The sequence below is a fragment of the Mesoplodon densirostris genome, chromosome 14 (assembly GCF_025265405.1).
Source record: "Mesoplodon densirostris isolate mMesDen1 chromosome 14, mMesDen1 primary haplotype, whole genome shotgun sequence".
NCBI classification, from domain to species: domain Eukaryota; kingdom Metazoa; phylum Chordata; class Mammalia; order Artiodactyla; family Ziphiidae; genus Mesoplodon; species Mesoplodon densirostris.
The window spans coordinates 20924390-20943692 of NC_082674.1; the positions used below are offsets into that span (position 1 = coordinate 20924390).

Here is a 19303-nt window from a genome sequence, read left to right on the forward strand (position 1 = left end):
TTGTCATAAATCCTTCCAAGATTTTTCCTGTGCATATGTATATAAGCCTATTTTAAGAAGAAAATCTATATTATACTTTACATATTGTTCTACAGCTGGCTCTTTTTACTTACATATTGTGGACATATTTCTGTGCTGCTAGATAGCACATCATTTTTTTTTAATAGGCTACAATATATTTTCTTGTATTGTTGCCTCACAAGTTATTTAAACAGGCAACTATTAATATGTATGTAGAATGTTTCCACGTTCCCGCTAGTAGAGAGAGTGCTGCAGTAATCATTCTTGTGCATATTTCTTTTTGAACTTGTGAAAGCTTTCTGTGGAAAGTTCGTAAAGGTTCGGTCCGACGGGAGGCCCGTGTAAGTTTTGGAAAAGTCTTGCCAAGTTGCCTTTTGGATGGGCTGTGACCCTTCACATTCCCACCCATGGAGTATGAATCAATGGTCACCCACACCCTCTGCCCCACCGGATACTATCAACTTTTAAATCTTTTCTCTTGATAGGAGAATGAGGATACCTCACAGGGTTTTCAATTTCATTTCTCTGGTTATATGTGAAGTTGAACATATCTTCAAATGTCTATTTGCCATTTGTATTTCTTCTGTAAACTGCTTGTTCACATCCTTTGCCAAGTTTCCTATTTGGTATTTTGTCTTTAAAAAAATTAATTTAACTTTTTAAAATTTAAGTATAGTTGATTTACAATGTTGTGTTAATGGTATTTTGTCTTTTCTGTACGGATTTGAAGGATCCCATTCTATTTTAGAGCAGAAGTTTGTCAAATATCTTTTACCAGTTTATCCCTTGACTTTCAAGGATAAAATGTTTAATTTTTTTGGCCACAACACGTGGCTTGTGGGATCTTAGTTCCCCCACCAGGGATTGAACCCCAGCCCAAGGCAGTGAAAGGGCTGAGTCCTAACCATTGGACCACCAGGGAACTCCCAAACTGTTTAAATTTTAGGAAGTTAAAACCTTTCACTTTTTTTTTCTAACTTTGATCTTACTCTAATAGAGGTTCTCTCCTGTATTTAATTCTAGTGTTTTTACGATTGTGTTTTTTTAGTATTCAAATTTTTATCCATATAGACTATATTTTTGTATATACTGTGATGTACTATGAAAATTTAAAATATAGACTCTAAGTACTAGAAGTAACTTCAGTTTCTCTACTTTTTTCCATCACAGGGAAGCGCTTGGAGAATATCTGGACGAGAAGGAGAGTGAGAAAGATCAAAGCAAGAGCTACAAACAGAAAGAAGAAAGCAGACTGGTAGGTACTGGCGAGTAACTGGGTCGCGACTGTCCTGTGGGACTGGGGCTTTGCTCTTCCTGTGCTGTGCCTTTGGTGGGCTGCAATGCCAAGCCCCGCTCCTCCCCTCTTCTTCCCTCCTGTCCTCTCCCCTCCCCCTTTCCCCTGTCCTTTCCTCAGGCTACCTTCGCAGACTTCAATCCCATCTCACTTCCCAACTCTTCCACGAATTCCTCCGCGGCGCAGGTTGAACTCTTTGACTTCCTGTCTGTACCATTCGTTTCATTTTAGATACTTTTCTGCCTTGTATGACTTTTCGAAGATGTGTGTGCGTGCGGTGTCCCCAGTGGAACTGTAAGTTCTAGGAGAGCGAGGGCCTCTTGGAGTAGCTGTGGAGTAGGGCAGAGCTTGTACCCAATAAACTCTAAAAGGAAGTCTTTGATCTCGCTCCCGTGGCGATGACAGGGCTCCTGAGACATGAATAAAGGACTTGGAGCGAGAGGCGCAGGAGGGAGAAACAGTAGTTCAAAGCAGCGCGCCGGAACTGGCACAGTGCCGCGTTTACTTAATTAATTGCATGCACAGTGACACCGTGGGCGTTGAGGTATGGGAAAGAGCTCACCCAGACGGCCTGGTCAGGGAAGGTTCCACGGAGAAAGTGGGGTTTGAGCTGGGTCTTAGAAAAGTTAAATGGGATTTATAAAGGTGGAGAAGAGAGATCACTGCTAGCAGAAATTAAAGTGTATTTACTGGGAGAAAAAAATTTCAAAGTACTGAAATATTATATAGAGCATAGAGGTATCTAGCAATAATTGACTAAGCTGGGGCCTCCCTGGTGGCGCAGTGGTTAAGAGTCCGCCTGCCGATGCAGGGGATACGGGTTCGTGCCCCGGTCTGGGAGGATCCCATATGCCGCGGAGCGGCTGGGCCCGTGAGCCATGGCCGCTGGGCCTGCGCATCCGGAGCCTGTGCTCCGCAACGGGAGAGGCCACAACAGTGAGAGGCCCACATACAGCAAAAAAAAAAAAAAAAAAAAAAAAAAAAAAAAATTGACTAAGCTGTGCTGTACTGGATCAAGGATAAAATATTTTATTGTAGTGGAGAGAATATTGAACTATTATGGGTTCTTGTTCCAGATCACCTCTTTATACTTAGGGTACTTCATTTAAAGGTTGGTGATCTCTGAGTGTTTCTGTGTAGGATAAAAAGGGTATTATATATAATCTTGAAAATACTGTTGTAGTAGATACTGCTATAATCCTGGAAATACTGATACACAGTTCAGTATATTTTCAATTTTAGAGTGTCAAATTGAGTGTTAAACCAGAGAGATAATGTTGTTTTCATCAGCAGCTTTCCCAGGTTCCTTTCACTTAGGACTTAAATCATGAAGAGTGTGGCCATTGAAGAGAAATGTATAAAGAAAATGCTACCTTTCTCAATATCAAGGTATTAACAACCAGTTCTGTCCTAAGACCTGGGCAGGAGGGACCCCTGTCCTGCGCCTTATCAATCATTTTTTTAAATGATAATTCTGTTTGTTTCCTGTTTAATCTTGGTCTACTCCAACTTTATAAAGATATTCTTCCATGTTTTCTTCTAGAAGCCTCATCGTTCTACTGTTTACATTTTGGTCTATAATCTAGACCAAAATGGATCTGGAATCCATTTTTGTGTGTGGTGTAAAAGTAGGGCTCAAGGTTCATTGTTTTCTAAATGGATCTTTAATTAACCCAGCACCATTTAGAGAGAAGATCATCCTTTCCCCTCTGCATTGCAATGCACCTTTGTTGCAAATCAGGTGAACATACTTGTTTGTTTCTAGATTCTCTATTCTGTTCCATTGGTCAATTGTCTTTATGCCAATTCCACACTATTTTAATTACTGTAGCTGCATGACAGTCCTTGATATCTGGTAGGGTAAGTCCTCCACCTTTGTGGCTCTTCAAGATGGTCTTGGCTGTTCTTGACCCTTTGCATTTCCATATAAATTTTAGAATTAGCTTCTCAATTTCCACCAAAAAAAAAGCAGCTGGGATTTTAATTGAGATTGGATTGAATCTATAGATCAATTTGGGAAAAAATTAATATCTTACCAATATAGAGATTTATAATCTGTGAGGATAAATTATCCCTCCTTTTATTTAAGTATTCTTTAATTTCACTCAGCAATGTTTTATACTTTTCCTTTTTTTAATTATTATTTATTTTTGGCTGCATTGGGTCTTCACTGCTGCCTGCGGGCTTTCTCTAGTTGCAGCGAGCGGGGTCTACTCTTTGTTGTGGTGCCTGGGCTTCTCATTGCGGTGGCTTCTCTTGTTGTGGAGTACAGGCCCTAGGGAGTGCGGGCTTCAGTAGTTGTGGCACTAGGCCTCAGTAGTTGTGGTGCATGGGCTTAGTTGCTCCGTGGCATGTCGGATCTTCCTGGACCAGGGATCGAACCTGTGTCCCTGTTTTGGCAGGCAGATTCTTAACCACTGCACCACTAGGGAAGTCCCTATACTTCTTGAAGTTATAATTGTTCATTGTTGATTATGTAAAAGTACAATTGGTTTTTATATATTGATCTGATATCCAGCAACCTGGTCAAATTCATTTGTTAATTCTAATAGTTTACCTGTAGGTTCTTTTTTTTTTTACATATATAATCATCTGAAAATGACAGTTTTATCTTTTCCTGTTCAATTTTGATACCTTAAAAAATTTTTTTCTTGCCTTATTGTACTAGATAGGCCCTCTAGCCCATTGAATAAAAGTGGTAATGAGGAGGGTCCTGTGTCTTGTTCTGGCTCTCCTCTGGATGCACCCCTGCAAGTGGACTTGCCTCAAGTCTACTCAGAGCCCAAGTGCCCCTATTAGATCACTCTCTGAGTGTCACAGAACTGCAAATTCCCTGCCCAAATGGTTCTGAACCCACTTTCAAGGCCTGCATGGACCTCTTCCCAGGGTCTGTCCTGCTCAGGGCAGACAAGGCCTCAGGGATGACCAGGGGTTTAGATGGAGCTCGCACGTGTGGCCTGGGAAATTCACATGCCTGCATCTGAAGGACTAGGAGTGTGAAGAGAATGGGGTGGGCTCCAGGGTGGTGGCCAGAGACTGGCTCTCCCTTAGCCAGCAAGTTCTGAAAGGAACTCTGATATGTAGTCTGAATTCAAACTAGGACTTATAAATTGTTATGAAGGTGCCAAGGTAGGTGGATAGAACATATTTAGTGGTTTATTACACCGAATTATATTTTTAAATATTTAGATATATGGTATGTGGACCTTCACTTAACTCTCACCCTGGGTCTCAAAAATGTTAGGGGTGTGTCTGCTAATCTGATGGTAACATTTTCAGTTTTACTTTGAGACTTAAGTACTTGATTCAGAAATTTCTGATGTTGGCATTGTCTGAGTAGAAAATAGAAAATTGCTGAAAACTACAGGAAAACCATTACTTCCTTATGCATGTAAAACCATTTGGCACAAGTGATAAAGCTGCAACTGTTTTTTTTTTTTTTTCTTTTTGCGGTATGCGGGCCTCTCACTGTCGCGGCCTCCCCCGTTGCGGAGCACAGGCTCCGGACGCGCAGGCCCAGCGGCCATGGCTCACGGGCCCAGCCGCTCCGCGGCATATGGGATCCTCCCAGATCGGGGCACGAACCCGTATCCCCTGCATCGGCAGGCGGACTCTCAACCACCGCGCCACCAGGGAGGCCCGCTGCAACTGTTTTTAAAAAGCCTGGAGTACCCTGGATAGCTGGGTGGAGATTCAGTTCTGTATTCATTAAAACTGTATTTCAAAATTTCCTTAGAAAAATGAGATGAAATAGAGTCTCTGATCATTTCAGTGGCTCCCTGGAGCAGAGATATTTATAAGTTCCTAATTCAGAAATGATTCGAGAGTTGAAAAATTTGAATTCCAAAACAGACTTGGAAAAACTCAGGCATAACCTAAGGATACTTGAACTTTTTTTGAGAGGATTTATCATCTTGAAATCATGACATCACCAAAAGTTCAGGAAGGAAGGTACTGCATGTGAAATTTACAAAGAGGAATTTAGAAGGGGGGTACCAGTAGCAAAATTCCTGGTCCTTCGAGGGAGGGGGCAGTGCAGTCGGCTACAATTCTCTCCTGTATTAGAACACCTATAGCAAGAGGTTCCACGTAACATTAGCTTAAATAAAGTAGAAGCTTATTTCTCTGGTTCACTTAATAATTAGTTCAGAGCAGAAATAGTCCAGGGCTGATATGGGTGTTCCTTTGAGGTTGGGAACCTCACCTCATTCCACCCTTGCTTAGGTTGCCTTCGTCTGCTCACCACGTCATACTTTAGCATCACATGCCAGCCTGGGAGACAAAGGAGGCAGCAGAGGGCACACCTTTCCCCTTCAAGGCACAATTCAGAAGTGACACATACACTTCTGCTCATGTGTTATTGGTCAGATTGCATTCTAGCTGCAAAGGAGGTTGGGAGATGTATCTATTTTGGGAGGTCAAATGCCTAGCTAAAATTTGGGTGTTCTGTTATTAAAAGAAGAGGGGGAAATGGACATTGGAGGACAACTATTATTATGTGTCTCACATCCCCAACTGAGCTTCTTAGAAAGGACCCTGGCAGTGTCAGTCACTTGGAGGCCTGCTGGGGAAAGTGCTGAGATGCACCCAGAGCGGATGCCCGCGTACTGATAGGCTGGTGGTCCCTCCTTTAATGAGAATAAACTAAAGTACATCCAGAATTGCAGAGTGCTATTAAATTGTAAGCTGTAACATCACATCACAAGTGTCCTGATGGAAACAGGTTGCTAAGTAAATGCTACACTTTAAAGTCTTAAGGTAGTTTTTTAAAAATATTTATTTTTTATTTTTTAATTTATTTATTTTTGCCTGTGTCGGGTCTTAGTTGCAGCATGTGGGCTTCTCTCTAGTTGTGGCATGTGAGTTTTCTCTCTCTAGCTGTGGCGTGGGCTCCAGAGCGCATGGGCTCTGTAGTTTGCAGCGCACGGGCCCTCTAGTTGAGGTGCATGGGCTTAGTTTCTCCACGGCATGTGGGATCTCAGTTCCCCGATCAGGGATCGAACCCACATCCCCAGCATTGGAAGGCAGATTCTTTACCACTGGACCACCAGGGAAGTCCCTTAAGGTAGCTTTTAATTCCTGCTTGGTTGGACTGAACACCTACAGACAGTTGTGCAAATGTTTCTAACTTTATAAATTCTTATTTGTTTTCAGAAATTGGCTAAACTGCTGCTCTGTGGCACTGAGTTGGTGACAAATATCCAGGTAGCTGCAGATATCAGAGAGATCCACAGGAGAGCCCAGGAAGAGGAGCTAAAGCGTCAGAGGTGAGGGTGAGGACCCACCCTGGCTCTTCAGTGAAGTATCTCCTCTCTGGGTCCTCAAATTCTCCCTGTCTTTGTCAAACCTAGTCTAGTAGAATCCACTTCTTGCCCCTTATGAATCCTCCCTCCTTCTTTCTTTCCTTCCCTCCCTCCCTCGTTGCTTCCCTCCTCCTTCCTCAAGTATTACCTTCTTCTTTTTTTTTTTGTGGTACGCGGGCCTCTCCCGTTGCGGAGCACAGGCTCCGGACGTGCAGGCCCAGCGGCCATGGCTCACGGGCCCAGCCGCTCCGCGGCATGTGGGATCTTCCCAGATCGGGGCACGAACCTGTGTCCCCTGCATTGGCAGGGGACTCTCAACCACTGCGCCACCAGGGAAGCCCCCCACAGTACAATTTTAACAACAATATTTTCAGTTGTTCAACATAAGTAGTTCTCCCCACCAGCAACTTTACCAGTGTCACCAAGATATAATTTATTCTTGAATCTTCCCTCTGCCTGTCATGGCTTGTACCAGGGACTGAATTGGCAGGGACAGCTGCAGAAACTCCCTGAGGGCCCTGATGAGGAGTTAGGCTTCTCCTGCAGTCACTGAGGAAAAATGGAAGGTCGCGAGTGGCAGAGTTACAAGATAAATGTGGGTTCTGGAAAGATAATCTGACAGCTGTTTCTCATTTTTTAGAAAAAAAATGTTAATTGAATTATAAGATGTACTATGTGCCCTAGCTTGGAAGGTGGGAAGGAGAGAGGGGATCATAAGATAATTATGTTGTGATTCTTGTCCTTAAGGGAGTTTGAACCCTCGTTTGGAGACAGTCTCATAGAAGGACAGTCTGTTAAAGTTGGGAGAGGGTCGCAGGCATATGTCCTGGCCCCTCTGTTCTCAGAAGGGGCCTCACATCTCAGCCCTAATACCTCCTTCTATCCAGCCCCATCCTCAGTGTTCTCCATCACATGGTTTCTTTGGAATTTCTGGAATTCTGGGAGATCATCTCTATTTTCCATTACTAATGGTGGAGTTTTCCTTTTTGTATGTTCCAATGGTCATTTTTTGATAATTTGGGAGAGGAATGGCCAGACAGTTGAGGTCACGTCAATAGTAAAAAATAATGAGTGCCATTTAAGTGACTACTGTGCTGGGAATAATTTTATTTAATCCTGACAACAGCCATAGGAAGGTAGTGATAAGTGGAATATTTATAAATGGACTATTTCCTGCCATATCAATAAACAAAGGATGTCACAGTCATCAACGATTGCAGCCCTCCAGCGTGAGCCAGTGAGCCCTGAGGAGACTCAGGGTTGAAAAGAATACCTGCCATCTAGCAGCCGTCAGACTGCAGCCACTCCCTGCAGTGAGCCCTGAGGAAACTCAGGATGTGAAAACACAGGATACTGGCCCCAGATAGCTGAGGTGCACATCACAGGAATGATTTGAGTGAGCCCAGACTCTTGCATCTTCCCATAGAAAAGTGCTAAATTCCTTAACTTGAGATATCTGGTTTCCTTTAACAATAATCTCTTGACGTTCCCAACTACCTGCTAAACTCCTATTTACCCTGGCTCCTCCCAGCGCCTCCCAGGAGCAGTTTCTCGGAGTTATCTGAAACTCTGTCTCCCGGGCTGCAGTCCTCATTTTGCCCCAAATAAAACTTAACTCACAACTCTTATGTTGTGCATGTTTTTAAGTCAACGGTTGATCATTTCGTCCTCTCTATTCTACAGATGAGAAAAATGGGGCCTGCAGAAGTTAAGCAATTTCTCTAAAGTTGAGATCCAAGTAGCAGAATCAGTGTTTGAACACAAGCTATGGGACTTGTGACCAAGTGGTTAACTACTGTTTGTCACCATCTTACTCAGAAGTATGTGACAAATTGGCTCTTGATCTGTGTGTGTGTGTGTGTGTGTGTGTGTGTGTGTACAGCCTTAATGTTGATCCATTTTTGTTATGTGTCACTTTGTTTATTCAGTCTCAGTTACTTAGAGTCAAGCATTAAACTAAAAGAAGATTTCTCAGAGCCCGGTTTGGTTTTCAGGCAGAGCTGGGTACCCGGGCCTGTTTTACAGACCCTAGAGAACCAGCCTGCTTTCTTGGAAGGCAGCCTCAGGAGCTGGGCTGTTTGTATTTGCAGACTTGAAAAGCTGGAGAACGAGGTCAAGACCAGTCAGGACAAATTTGATGAGATCACCGTGAAGTGGGAGGAGGGCAAACAGAAGAGAATCCCCCAGGAGCTGTGGGAAATGCTCAACACCCAGCAGGTGCACTGCGCTGGGCTGATAGAAGATAAGAACAAGCTGATCAGCGAGTTACAGCAGGCAAGAGCCGGGCCCTCGGTCCTGGCTGCCGGGGATGGAGCTGGGGGATGTTAGCTTCTCCTGAATGGAGAAAGGCGGAGGCTTTACTTCGTTACCCAGAATGCGATATAGCTCAGGCAATACACTTTTTTAAAATCTATTTTGTATTGAAGTATGGTTGAATTACAATGTTGTGTTAATTACTGCTGTACAGCAAAGTGACTCAGTTATACATATATATACATTCTCTTTCATGTTCTTTTCCATTATGGCTTATCACAGGATATTGTTCATTGCTTAGCTGGAGCACCCTGGGCTTTCTGGGAGGCTGCAGGGAGATTTGCAACAAGTAGTCATTGAGGGGTCTGATCCTGTGCTGCTCGTTGAGGCTTTGCCCTGAGCTGAGCCCATGGCCTCCAGACACCCGTGTTTCTCCCAGGCCCTCCCAGCCTCTCCCGGGCACCTTCCCTTTGTGCAGTTATAATTCCTAGCGCCTGATGCTGATGGGAGGGGTCCCCCCCGCCACCCATGGGGTGAGGCGTGGCTGGCAACTTCTGGCTTCTGTCTCAGTTGATGACCAACGTTTTTTTTTTTTCAGTACGCGGGCCTCTCACTGCTGTGGCCTCTCCCGCTGCGGAGACATGCAGGCTCAGCGGCCATGGCTCACAGGCCCAGCCGCTCCACGGCATGTGGGATCTTCCCGGACCGGGGCACGAACCCGTGTCCCCTGCATCGGCAGGCAGACTCTGAACCACTGCGCCACCAGGGAAGCCCCAACCTTTGACATGCTCTTCTCTAGGAGTTAAATACAAAGGATGGCCAGTACGTGAAGGATTTGAAGAAACAGTCGGGTGACATCTGCCTGCTCCTGGAGAGGATGGAAGAACAGGTGAAAAATGTGATGAAAACCTTTCGCCAGGAGCTCCAACACATCGAGGTGATGGCATGCGAGAAAGCTGCCCTCTGCCCCTGGGAGGCCCCTGGGAGGAGGCCCCTGGGAGGTGGCTGCCTGTGGCCTAACCACCGAGGGAGGGCCCCCAGATGTCTTGGTCCTCTCATCGCTGTCTCTGCTCTAGCGTTTCATTGACTTATTTATTGATACACTCACTCCTCCAGCAAACATGCAAGTGTCTACTAAATGGCAAGCACTGTGCCAGGGGCTGGAGATACAACCACGGACAAAGTCCTGGATGAAGCCTGTATTCTAGCAGGAGACAGCTAGACAATAGGGATAAATTACTAAGTATATAATTTGACAGGTGTGACAAGCACTTGGAAAGAGAATAAAAGAGGGATAAGAGGCGTGGAGGAGGGAGATTAGTGCTCCAGAAGCAACAGGCATTTGTGAGCCATTTATTTGTTGTGTTTATGACAGTCAGGGATGGAGGGAGAGGAAAGGGGCGTGCCAAACAGGACCCAGGAACCAATATTCTGGATTTGAATGAAATCTTAAGGATTGAGATCTAGACAGACCTTTCCAAAATGGAAGAGAGCCAAGAGGTCGGGGCCTCTTTGGATTATTACAGACTCATTTCTGCATTCCTGAGTCTACCCCATTCCCTGTTCTGTGAGCTCCACGCTGCCTTTGCTTCATGGGAACCCCAGCCATAGCAATGCTCTAACCCGAGTCCCGGCTGAAGACATGCCAGGGTTGGCCCTGGGACTGCAAGGCGCTGACCTTTCCTCAGCTTCCTGCCTCGCGTATCCAATTGACACAGGGCAGCTGGCATGTTTCCTCTCACAGTCCGCGTGAAGCATAGATTTCGTAACACTTTCCACGCAACTCATTCCACAGTCCTTTGGTTGCATGAAACTTGGCAAGTCTGCCTTTGGATTTGACTTTGTGGGTGGCAATGTGGCACTGGTGCTGTTGTCTGAGATTTCTTTGATGCTGTGGGACCTGCCTAATTAAAACAGACACAAGAGCCCTTTTCCTTCTGGGTCGCAGAAAGCATTTGAGGTGGAGCGACAGGAGCTGCTGACCAGCAATAAGAAGAAATGGGAGCAGGCTCTGCAGGCTCACAACGCCAAAGAGGTCAGGGGGCGGCCGATGGGGGAGGGGGCAGGGGTGTCAAGGGTGGTCCATAGGGTCTGGGGTGATGCCTCTTGTGGCTGAATTTGCTAGCCTTTTTGGACCTTGGGGAGGAGTGCCGTGGCCAACATCCCTGACTGCACCTGCCAGTTAACCAGCGGGGACTGCGGATGGCGCCCTCTCGTGGTGGTGGGCAGTACCACCCGTGCAGCCCGCTGTGGTTTCCACAGTCCTCCCACTCTCTATTTCCTGGGTGTCTCCCCCAACCATGGCTATTTGCTGCCCACGAAGATGTTTTAAGACACATTTTAAAGGGTGTGGGGTTTTTGCTTTATTTCAGAGACTTAAAGAACAAAGAAATAATATGACCAAGATCCACTGGGTATTTTTTTTTTTTTTTAAGAAATACAAATGTCTGACTGCAGGGTCTGCCTTCCTCTTAGAGTTTCTGGAGTAGAACCCCATTAGGCAATACAAGCCATAGCCTGGGAGTTCAAAGCCTTGGGGCACAGGGGTTCTGAGGGCAGGCAGACTCCCTCCGGAGTCGGAACAGGGATGGGACCTGCCCTTCCCCTTGTCTCCCTGTGCCTTCAGCTGGAGTATCTTATGAACCGCATCAAGAAAGTGGAGGACCACGAGAAGCATCTCAACAAGCAGAGGATCTGGAACTGCGAAGAGTACAACACGATCAAGATGAAGCTGGAACAGGACGTGCAGGTGTGACTTTTCCTCCTCCAGAGTGACTGGGTGGCTCAGCAGGCGGAGAGCACCTGTGAATGTCTCTTCCTTAGCACCCACCCATACTATTCTAGAGCTAGTCCATTCAACCAGTACTTGTTATCTGCTTTTTTTTTTTTTTTCTTTGGTGGTACGCGGGCCTCTCACTGTTGTGGCCTCTCCCATTGCGGAGCCCAGGCTCCGGACGCGCAGGCTCAGCGGCCGTGGCTCACGGGCCCAGCCGCTCTGCGGCATGTGGGATCTCACGGACCAGGGCACGAACCCACGTCCCCTGCATCAGCAGGCGGACTCTCAACCACTGTGCCACCAGGGAAACCCTCTGCTTTCTTTTAAATGATTGTATTTGAAGGAACTCATGTACAGGATACACGTGGAGGAATGCTTTCTTTAATAAACCAGTGGAAAACCGCCAAGATGCTGAAGGGGTCTGGAAACCATGGCACGTGAGGGATCGTTGAGAGAATAGTGCATTTTCACGGGGTGAAGGGAAAATGTCCCTAGGGTCAGGCAGCTAGCTTTGTCACATGGCCAGTGCTAGGACAGCCACCATCCAATGGGTGTCTACCGTATCCCAGACACTTAACACACAGTATCTCTAACCCTCACAGTCACGTGAAGGGGAGAAATCACTAATGGCATTTTATACACGAGGAAACTGAGGCTCAGAGACAAGGCTACTTATCTGGTAAATGGTAAGCCCTGGATTGAAACCCAGTTCCGTGTGCCTCAGTAGCCTGTATCCTTCCCAACGTGCCAAACAGCCCCCTGACTGATGGTTGAACGTAGCAGTAAGGCAGGTTCTGACTCACCATCAGAAAGAACCTCCTCATACTTAGAACTGTCTAATACAGAAAAGGGTCAGCCCACAAAACAAAGAGTCCCTTATCTCATAAAGTATTCACAGGCTGAATGACTATGTCTGTCTTCAGTGTAGAAGAAGGATTCCTGCAGTGGGAAGGAGGTTAGATTTTTCTGGTTTCTAAAGTTCTTTCCAAACCTAGGATTCTGTATTTCAACATCGGTTAAAAAAAAAAAAATCATCCCTAATTATATTTAGATGTAATGTAATTGTGTCTTAATATTCAAGCAGGTTCCTGTTCTATTCATTTCAGTCTTTATCTAGAAAAACGTGTTAGATTAAAGCTTTTCCACATAGCCTTTGGTAGTATTTCAGGTCTTAACTCCTCTTGTAGCTTTATATAACGAGGTTAAATTAAAAAACCCCGTTAGCGAATTCCCTGGCTGTCCAGTGGTTAGGACTCGGCGCTCTCACTGCCGTGGCCTTGGGTTCAGTCCCCGGTCGGAAACTAGGATCCTGCAAGCCACAAGGCAAGACCTAAAAAAAAGCAACCCCTGCCCCCAAACCCTATTAGATTACAAATATTTTTCCAGTTGAGAATTTTCTTGAGCCTTATACTAACGTCATGGAGCTGAGTGTTAGACAAAGAACAGTAGAAGTCTGTAAGAAAGCAGCACTGCTTCTGTGGGCTGTACACATTACACTTTTAATGAAAATGGCTATTGTTAAGCTTTCTGAAGTTATCTTGATTCTACGATCATTTATATGACAAAAGTACATACTGTTGGCCTCAAACAGTGAAATAATGGAAACTCATGTTCTTTTTTGTTGTTCTTTTGTTTTGTTTTTCCTTTTGTGGTAAAGACCTTTAATATAAGACCTACCCTCTTAGCAAATTTTTAAATATACAGTACAGTATTGTTAATCATAAGCCCTCTGTTGTACATTTCCAGAATTTATTCATCTTGCATAACTGAAACTTTGTACCCTTTGACCAATACCTCCTCGTCTTCCCCTCCTCCAGCCCCTGGCAGCCCCTCCTAGCAAATTCTACTCTCTGCTTCTAGGAGTTTGATTATTTTAGATCCTACATGTAAGTGAGATCATGCAATATTTGTCTTTCTGTGTCTGGCTTATTTCACTTAACATAACGTCCTGCATGTCCATTTATGTTGCTACAAATGGCAGGATTTCCTTTTTCTTTTAAAGGCTGAATATTATGCCATTGTATATATATACCACTTTTTAAAAATCCATTAGTCCTCATCGGACATTTAGGTTGTTTCTATACTTTGGCTATTGTGAATAATGCTACAATGAATGTGGGAGTGCAGATACCTCTTCGAGGTCAATTTTTTGGGGTATATACCCAGAAGTGGGATTACTGGATCAAATGGTAGTTCTATTTTTAATTTTTTGAGGAACCTCCATATTATTTCCTTAGCGGCTGCACCAATTTGCATTCCCACCAGCAGCACAGAAGGATTCTCTTTTCTCCACATCCTTGCCAACACTTGCCGTCCTTTGTTTTTTGATAAACAGCCATGCTGATAGGTGTGAGGTGATATCTCATTGTGGTTTTGATTTGCATTTCCCTGAGGATTAGTGATGAGCATCTTTCATATGCCTGTTGGCCATCTGCATGTCTTCTTTGGAGAAATGGCTCTTCAGGTCCTTTGCCCATTTTCTAACTGAGTATTTTTTTGCTATTGAGCTGTAGGAGTGGAACCTCATGTTCTTAATCCAATGTTCAAATGCTTGAACGAAGCCAAAAAAATTCTGGTACATGGGGAGATTTTAGAGGTTAGGGGATAAGACTAGGGAGGTGAGGGGCAGAGAGGCAGGGAGCCTGGGAGACCTGGCTTTGCTGGCTCCCTCTGTCTGGATGGACTAACAGTGGAGTGTGGGTATGCAGGAGGAAGGCAGATGGAGATTCTCAGAGTGGGAAAGTGTGTGCAGTTCCTCTGTGTAACAGTTCCTTCCTGTGTTAGAGTTGAGTATACTGTACCACACTTCACCCTTTAGCTGGGAAAAGGTAATCAAATCAGGGATTACGCATATTGCAATTTGCGGAATATTTTAGTAGACTGAACTTTATCATAGTGCCTCTGAGCTGCATTCACTAGATAGTAAAGTTAAATAGTGTCGATTTTTGTCAAAAAGATAACGGCATGCAGCTCAATTCCCAACACTAATTCATAGCACTGTGTCAGTTCTAAAATATGGAACTAAAACTTTTGCAAGCCACAAAAATACAAAGGATCCAATACACATGGATATGGTTTGATAGGTGAAGCATAAGAAGTAACCATAAGAAGATGCACTTTTCAAGTGCCTCCTGCTAGCGAGGTCACACTAGCAATGAGTGAAGGTTTTACCACTGCTGTCCACCACCCCAAACTAAAACTGCTAGAAACACTGAGTTCTTGATGCAGGAAGCAAATGGTTTTTATTTTTAGGCCTTAGCTGCTCATTTAAAATTGTGAAATGGCTTAGTTCAACTTTAATACCAGAATATTCATCACAAAAAGTTAAATACAAGTTATTTATTTAACAAGTATTGTGAACTTACATGGTGCAAAGCATAAAAATAAATAAGATACAATTTCTGTCCTTAAGGAATTTACTATCTTTTGAGCGAGAAAGCAAGCTACGTAAATAGTATAAATAGTTTAAAAGAGTGAGCAACAGGGAAGAAAAGGGTAAGCAAGAGTGTAGGATGGAGAGTCTGCAGTTCCAAATGGAATCCAGGGGTTCCCTCCCATCCCCACAGGGTTGAGATTGGTGATAAAGAGGCTCAGTGGGGTCTTTAGAATCAGCTGAGAAGGCCAGAGGGAAAGGCTGTTCTAAATTTCCATTCTGCTGGGGCGGTATTGGCTACCAGGGGCGTCAGCCCAGGGTAGGAGATGGTTCCAGAAAGCAGCTTCCTTGCTCCTACTGCCCCAGGAAAAAGAGGGGAAAAGGGAGGTGCGATCAACACCTGGAGTACCTGCGACATTGAAGGATTTTCGTGGCAGGTTAGATTGTAATCTTTATAAATTATTCCCCCAAACTAACCATGATGTTTTGCCATTAGTCTTGGGAACACGGAGTACAACTTTGCAAAATACCTTTGGATAATTGAATAATAAGCACAAGCATTTAACAAGATCGATGACAATTTTTTTGGTATTAAAAATATCTAAACTTTATTTTATTTAACATCTTTATCGGAGTATAATTGCTTTACAACGGTGTGTTAGTTTCTGCTTTATAACAAAGTGAATCAGTTATACATATACATATGTTCCCATATCTCCTCCCTCTTGCGTCTCCCTCCCTCCCACCCTCCCTATCCCACCCCTCTAGGTGGTCACAAAGCACCGAGCTGATCTCCCTGTGTGATGCAGCTGCTTCCCACTAGCTGTCTACTTTACATTTGGTAGTGTATATATGTCCATGCCACTCTCTCACTTCAGATTACAATTTTTTAATATGAAACTATTCTCAATATATGACAATCAAGGACAGCTATATTCTGAGACTAAAACCTGTGATAATTAACAATAGAGTCACCGGTACTAAAATTATTACGAGCAGAAGGTGTTGCAAACAAATAATGAGTAACAGAATTCGTGTGATTGCCTTCTGTAGACACTGAACTGCAAGAGGCAGGAGACCGTGATTAGTTCTGTAAATTCATCAACAGCACTGCCAGCCACTCCTAAGGGGCATCACGAACGTGAAGCCCCCTGCGGTGGTCTTGGGACAGAGCGGAGGTGAAGGGAGGGCTGATCTGTGATCTGTGTGTATGTTGCACTGCTCGTTCCTCCAGGCGTCAGTTCCCTAAGAGCATTAGCAAAGAGCAGGAGCAAATGTTTTCAACAAGAGGAAATAAAATCGGCGAATAAAATTCAGCTGCGTGCACAAGCAGAACACTGTAAATTAAAACAGTCAGGTGACGGATTATAATTATTGTATATATATTTGTCTATAAAATCAGCTCAGATTTAAGGTCTTTCTTTCAGGCCACATCGAGTGGCTGGTTAGCTCAGTTGGTTAGAGTGTGGTGCTGATAAGTTCCTTCAGGTCACAAAGAAAAAGACATGGCCTCATTACTTTTGTTCAGTTTTGTAAACTGTGTTCAGCTAGGTGAAATATTGGTGGTGGTTCCACAAAACCAACAAAAAAAGTGATGTCAGTGATATTTTTTTCCTTTTAAAATGTGTTATGTAGGAAAAATAGAGTCCATTTACATAATTATTATTATGTAATAATCTGCCTTTCGAATGAAATTCACACGAGAATTCATATGGTAGGGCTCACATTTATAACTCATGTGCTCTTGCTGTGTTATGAGTATAAAAACTGTTCTATGGCCCAGTAAGTTTGGGAAATTCTGTTTTAGTGACAGGGGCTCATTGCAAAGCTCTAGGAAGAAGGAAGTCACTGGATATGGTCAGAGCAGACACCCAGGCACTCAGGGTCATGGGGCTCCTGGGTGCCTCCGTCCCAGCAAAGCCTGGAACTCATTCATTGTCATTCCAAATCCAGAGCAGCTCTGGAGACCCTCCTTCTCTGTGAGTGTTCACCCTTTCTCAGATTGTCACCATCCAACAAGGAACTTTACTATTGGACTTCTGTGCCAAGCCACGTTGACCAGTGGCCTCCCTGGTGTCCAGGGCTGGTCACACTTGAAGTAGTGGGCTGGTTTCGCTTGGAGCACGGCGGCATAAATCATCATGACTTTGTAGGAAGAATGGCTGAGGGTCCCTTTCCCCACTTGGCACTCACAGTCATCCCTAGAAGGGTCCAGGGCCCAGAGCAGTGGCTCAGGCTGGGACCACCCCAGATAACTGCACTTGAGCTGAGGCCTTCAGAGCCTTCCATAGGCTCTTTGGGATAATATTCAAGTCAGGAATTTCTAAATTAAACTTTAATCCTGCTCAGGAGGAGTGGGCTGCGGCTCCCGACAGCTCCCTGCCCAAGGGCTGGGCCTGCCCTGCACAGTGCTGAGAGCTGATGGGGTGGGGAAGCGGGTACTTGCACACGGCCAGTGGGGTGTGAACTGTAAATTGCTTTGTGGAGAGCCTTTGAACTTCACTTCTGAGAACCTACCTTAAGGAAATAAAATACCCCCAAAGTTTTAAATGTAATTCTTCCCACCATTATTTTATAATATTGAAAATTATCAAAACAATATAAATGTATTTATACATTTATAAATGTATACACTGTAGGGAAATGGTAAAACATTATGGTTTATAAACATAAATATTTCCTATAGGGTAAATTATAATATAAAAATATGCACCATTAATATTATATTAATAAAACTTGATTGTCATGGAAAATTCTCAAGTTGTAATAGTAAAGGAGAAAAGTGGGATATAAAATTGTAGGTATAGTTGGATCTCAATTATGTAAGGAACACTGGAAAGAAACAGGCCAATATGTCCACAGAAATTGCCTTTGGGAGGTGGAATTATGAGTAGTTTTTCTTCCCCCTTCTCCTATGTCTCCTCCTTTATCCTTTACTGTACTTTCTGTGTTTTCTACAATGAGCAAATATTACTTTCACAATGAGGAAAAGTTTTTACAAAGAAAAGCATATAACTAGAAAAAAGTAAATAAAAATTTGACTGAAAGTAGAGAAATTGAGAGGTACAATTAGTTATCATCCTGGTGACCAAGATGGTTCTTCACTCACCACCTGTTAAAGAAGAGATAGAACAGGCCTTCTGTTCTGAAGGAGATGTTCAATTCTTGTCCCATGATGGAAAATTTTAACATCTCTGGGGTAGCTAAGCAGATCCTGGTGACTAATTCCCTCAGTTACAGTGTGGGGATCACCGACTCCACATGGAAGGTGGGAATGACTCACCCTCTGATGATGGGTGATTGCCTTTGTTCTCCTGTTTCTCACCTCCTGGCCAGTTCTGCTCCTTGAGGATGACCCAGAGCAGTCTGGAATCTCTTCCTTCCTCTGTTGATTCCTTGGCGAGGGTCTGTAGTCGAATGGAGGGAGATGGGAAGGAGGCTTGAAAGAGTGTGGTATGTGGCATGTCATATGGCTGCCTTATCCAGATCTGATTGTACTTAATTGCATCTTCCATTCCTGCACCTCCATTCAAGAAAGGCAGGAGCGAGCCAATGTGTATTTGCCCTGTTCCAGCCTTGCCCCTCCCTAATCCTTTTCACCAGCTGCAGAAGGATCTTTCTACCCTGCGGGGACTAGTAATTCCACTCCTCCCCCTAACGTCTTAGTGGCCCTCCTTGGCCTTCAAGGATAAAGCATTAGACTCCTAGCTCCGTCAGGCCCTGCTGCTCCATCAGCCTCATCTCCACCATCCCCTCCCTGCTTCATACTTCACGTCCTAAACTGCTCGTGGTTTCCCCAAAGCACCTGGCTTTCCCTTGCCCCTCTAGACCTCTCTCCCCTCCACCGGAGTAACTCCTACTCATTCTCCAGGCCTCAGACACACGAATGCCATCTTTTCAGGGACGCCTGCCCTGCCCTCAAGGCCCGGGAGAACCCTCCTCTCAGTGGCCCCATACCTGTGCTTACCCTGATCTTGCTTCTTGTCACCAGTGCTTGTTCATCTGTCCCTCTCCTAGACAGGGAAGGACTGGGCCTTTTTCCCCGTGTTTTCCCAGCAGCACCTAGAAAAGCATCAGACATATAATAGGCACTCGATAAATATTTGCTGAATGAATGAACACGACTAATGATGATCCAAATAGTAAACATGGTTGCCTCTATCCTCCTTTAAAATGAACGTGGTTTGCTAAACACTGACATTGCCAACTGGAAGGTCAGAGCGGGGACCTTGCAGGTTTTTTGTGGCCATGTTAACTTTTATGGTTTTTCTAGTGGGGCTGCT

The 19303-nt window shown here is 44.5% G+C and overlaps 1 protein-coding gene across 1 annotated transcript in view; it reads left to right on the top strand.

The window, feature by feature from the left end:
* DRC1 (dynein regulatory complex subunit 1) overlaps nucleotides 1-19303 on the top strand; it is a 46174-nt gene that overhangs the window by 9007 nt on the left and 17864 nt on the right. Inside the window, exons 2-7 of the mRNA XM_060117287.1 lie at nucleotides 1192-1276; nucleotides 6470-6582; nucleotides 8709-8892; nucleotides 9671-9808; nucleotides 10820-10906; nucleotides 11498-11620. Coding sequence (XP_059973270.1) covers nucleotides 1192-1276; nucleotides 6470-6582; nucleotides 8709-8892; nucleotides 9671-9808; nucleotides 10820-10906; nucleotides 11498-11620 — 730 coding nt within the window. The remainder of the gene's footprint in view (nucleotides 1-1191; nucleotides 1277-6469; nucleotides 6583-8708; nucleotides 8893-9670; nucleotides 9809-10819; nucleotides 10907-11497; nucleotides 11621-19303) is intronic.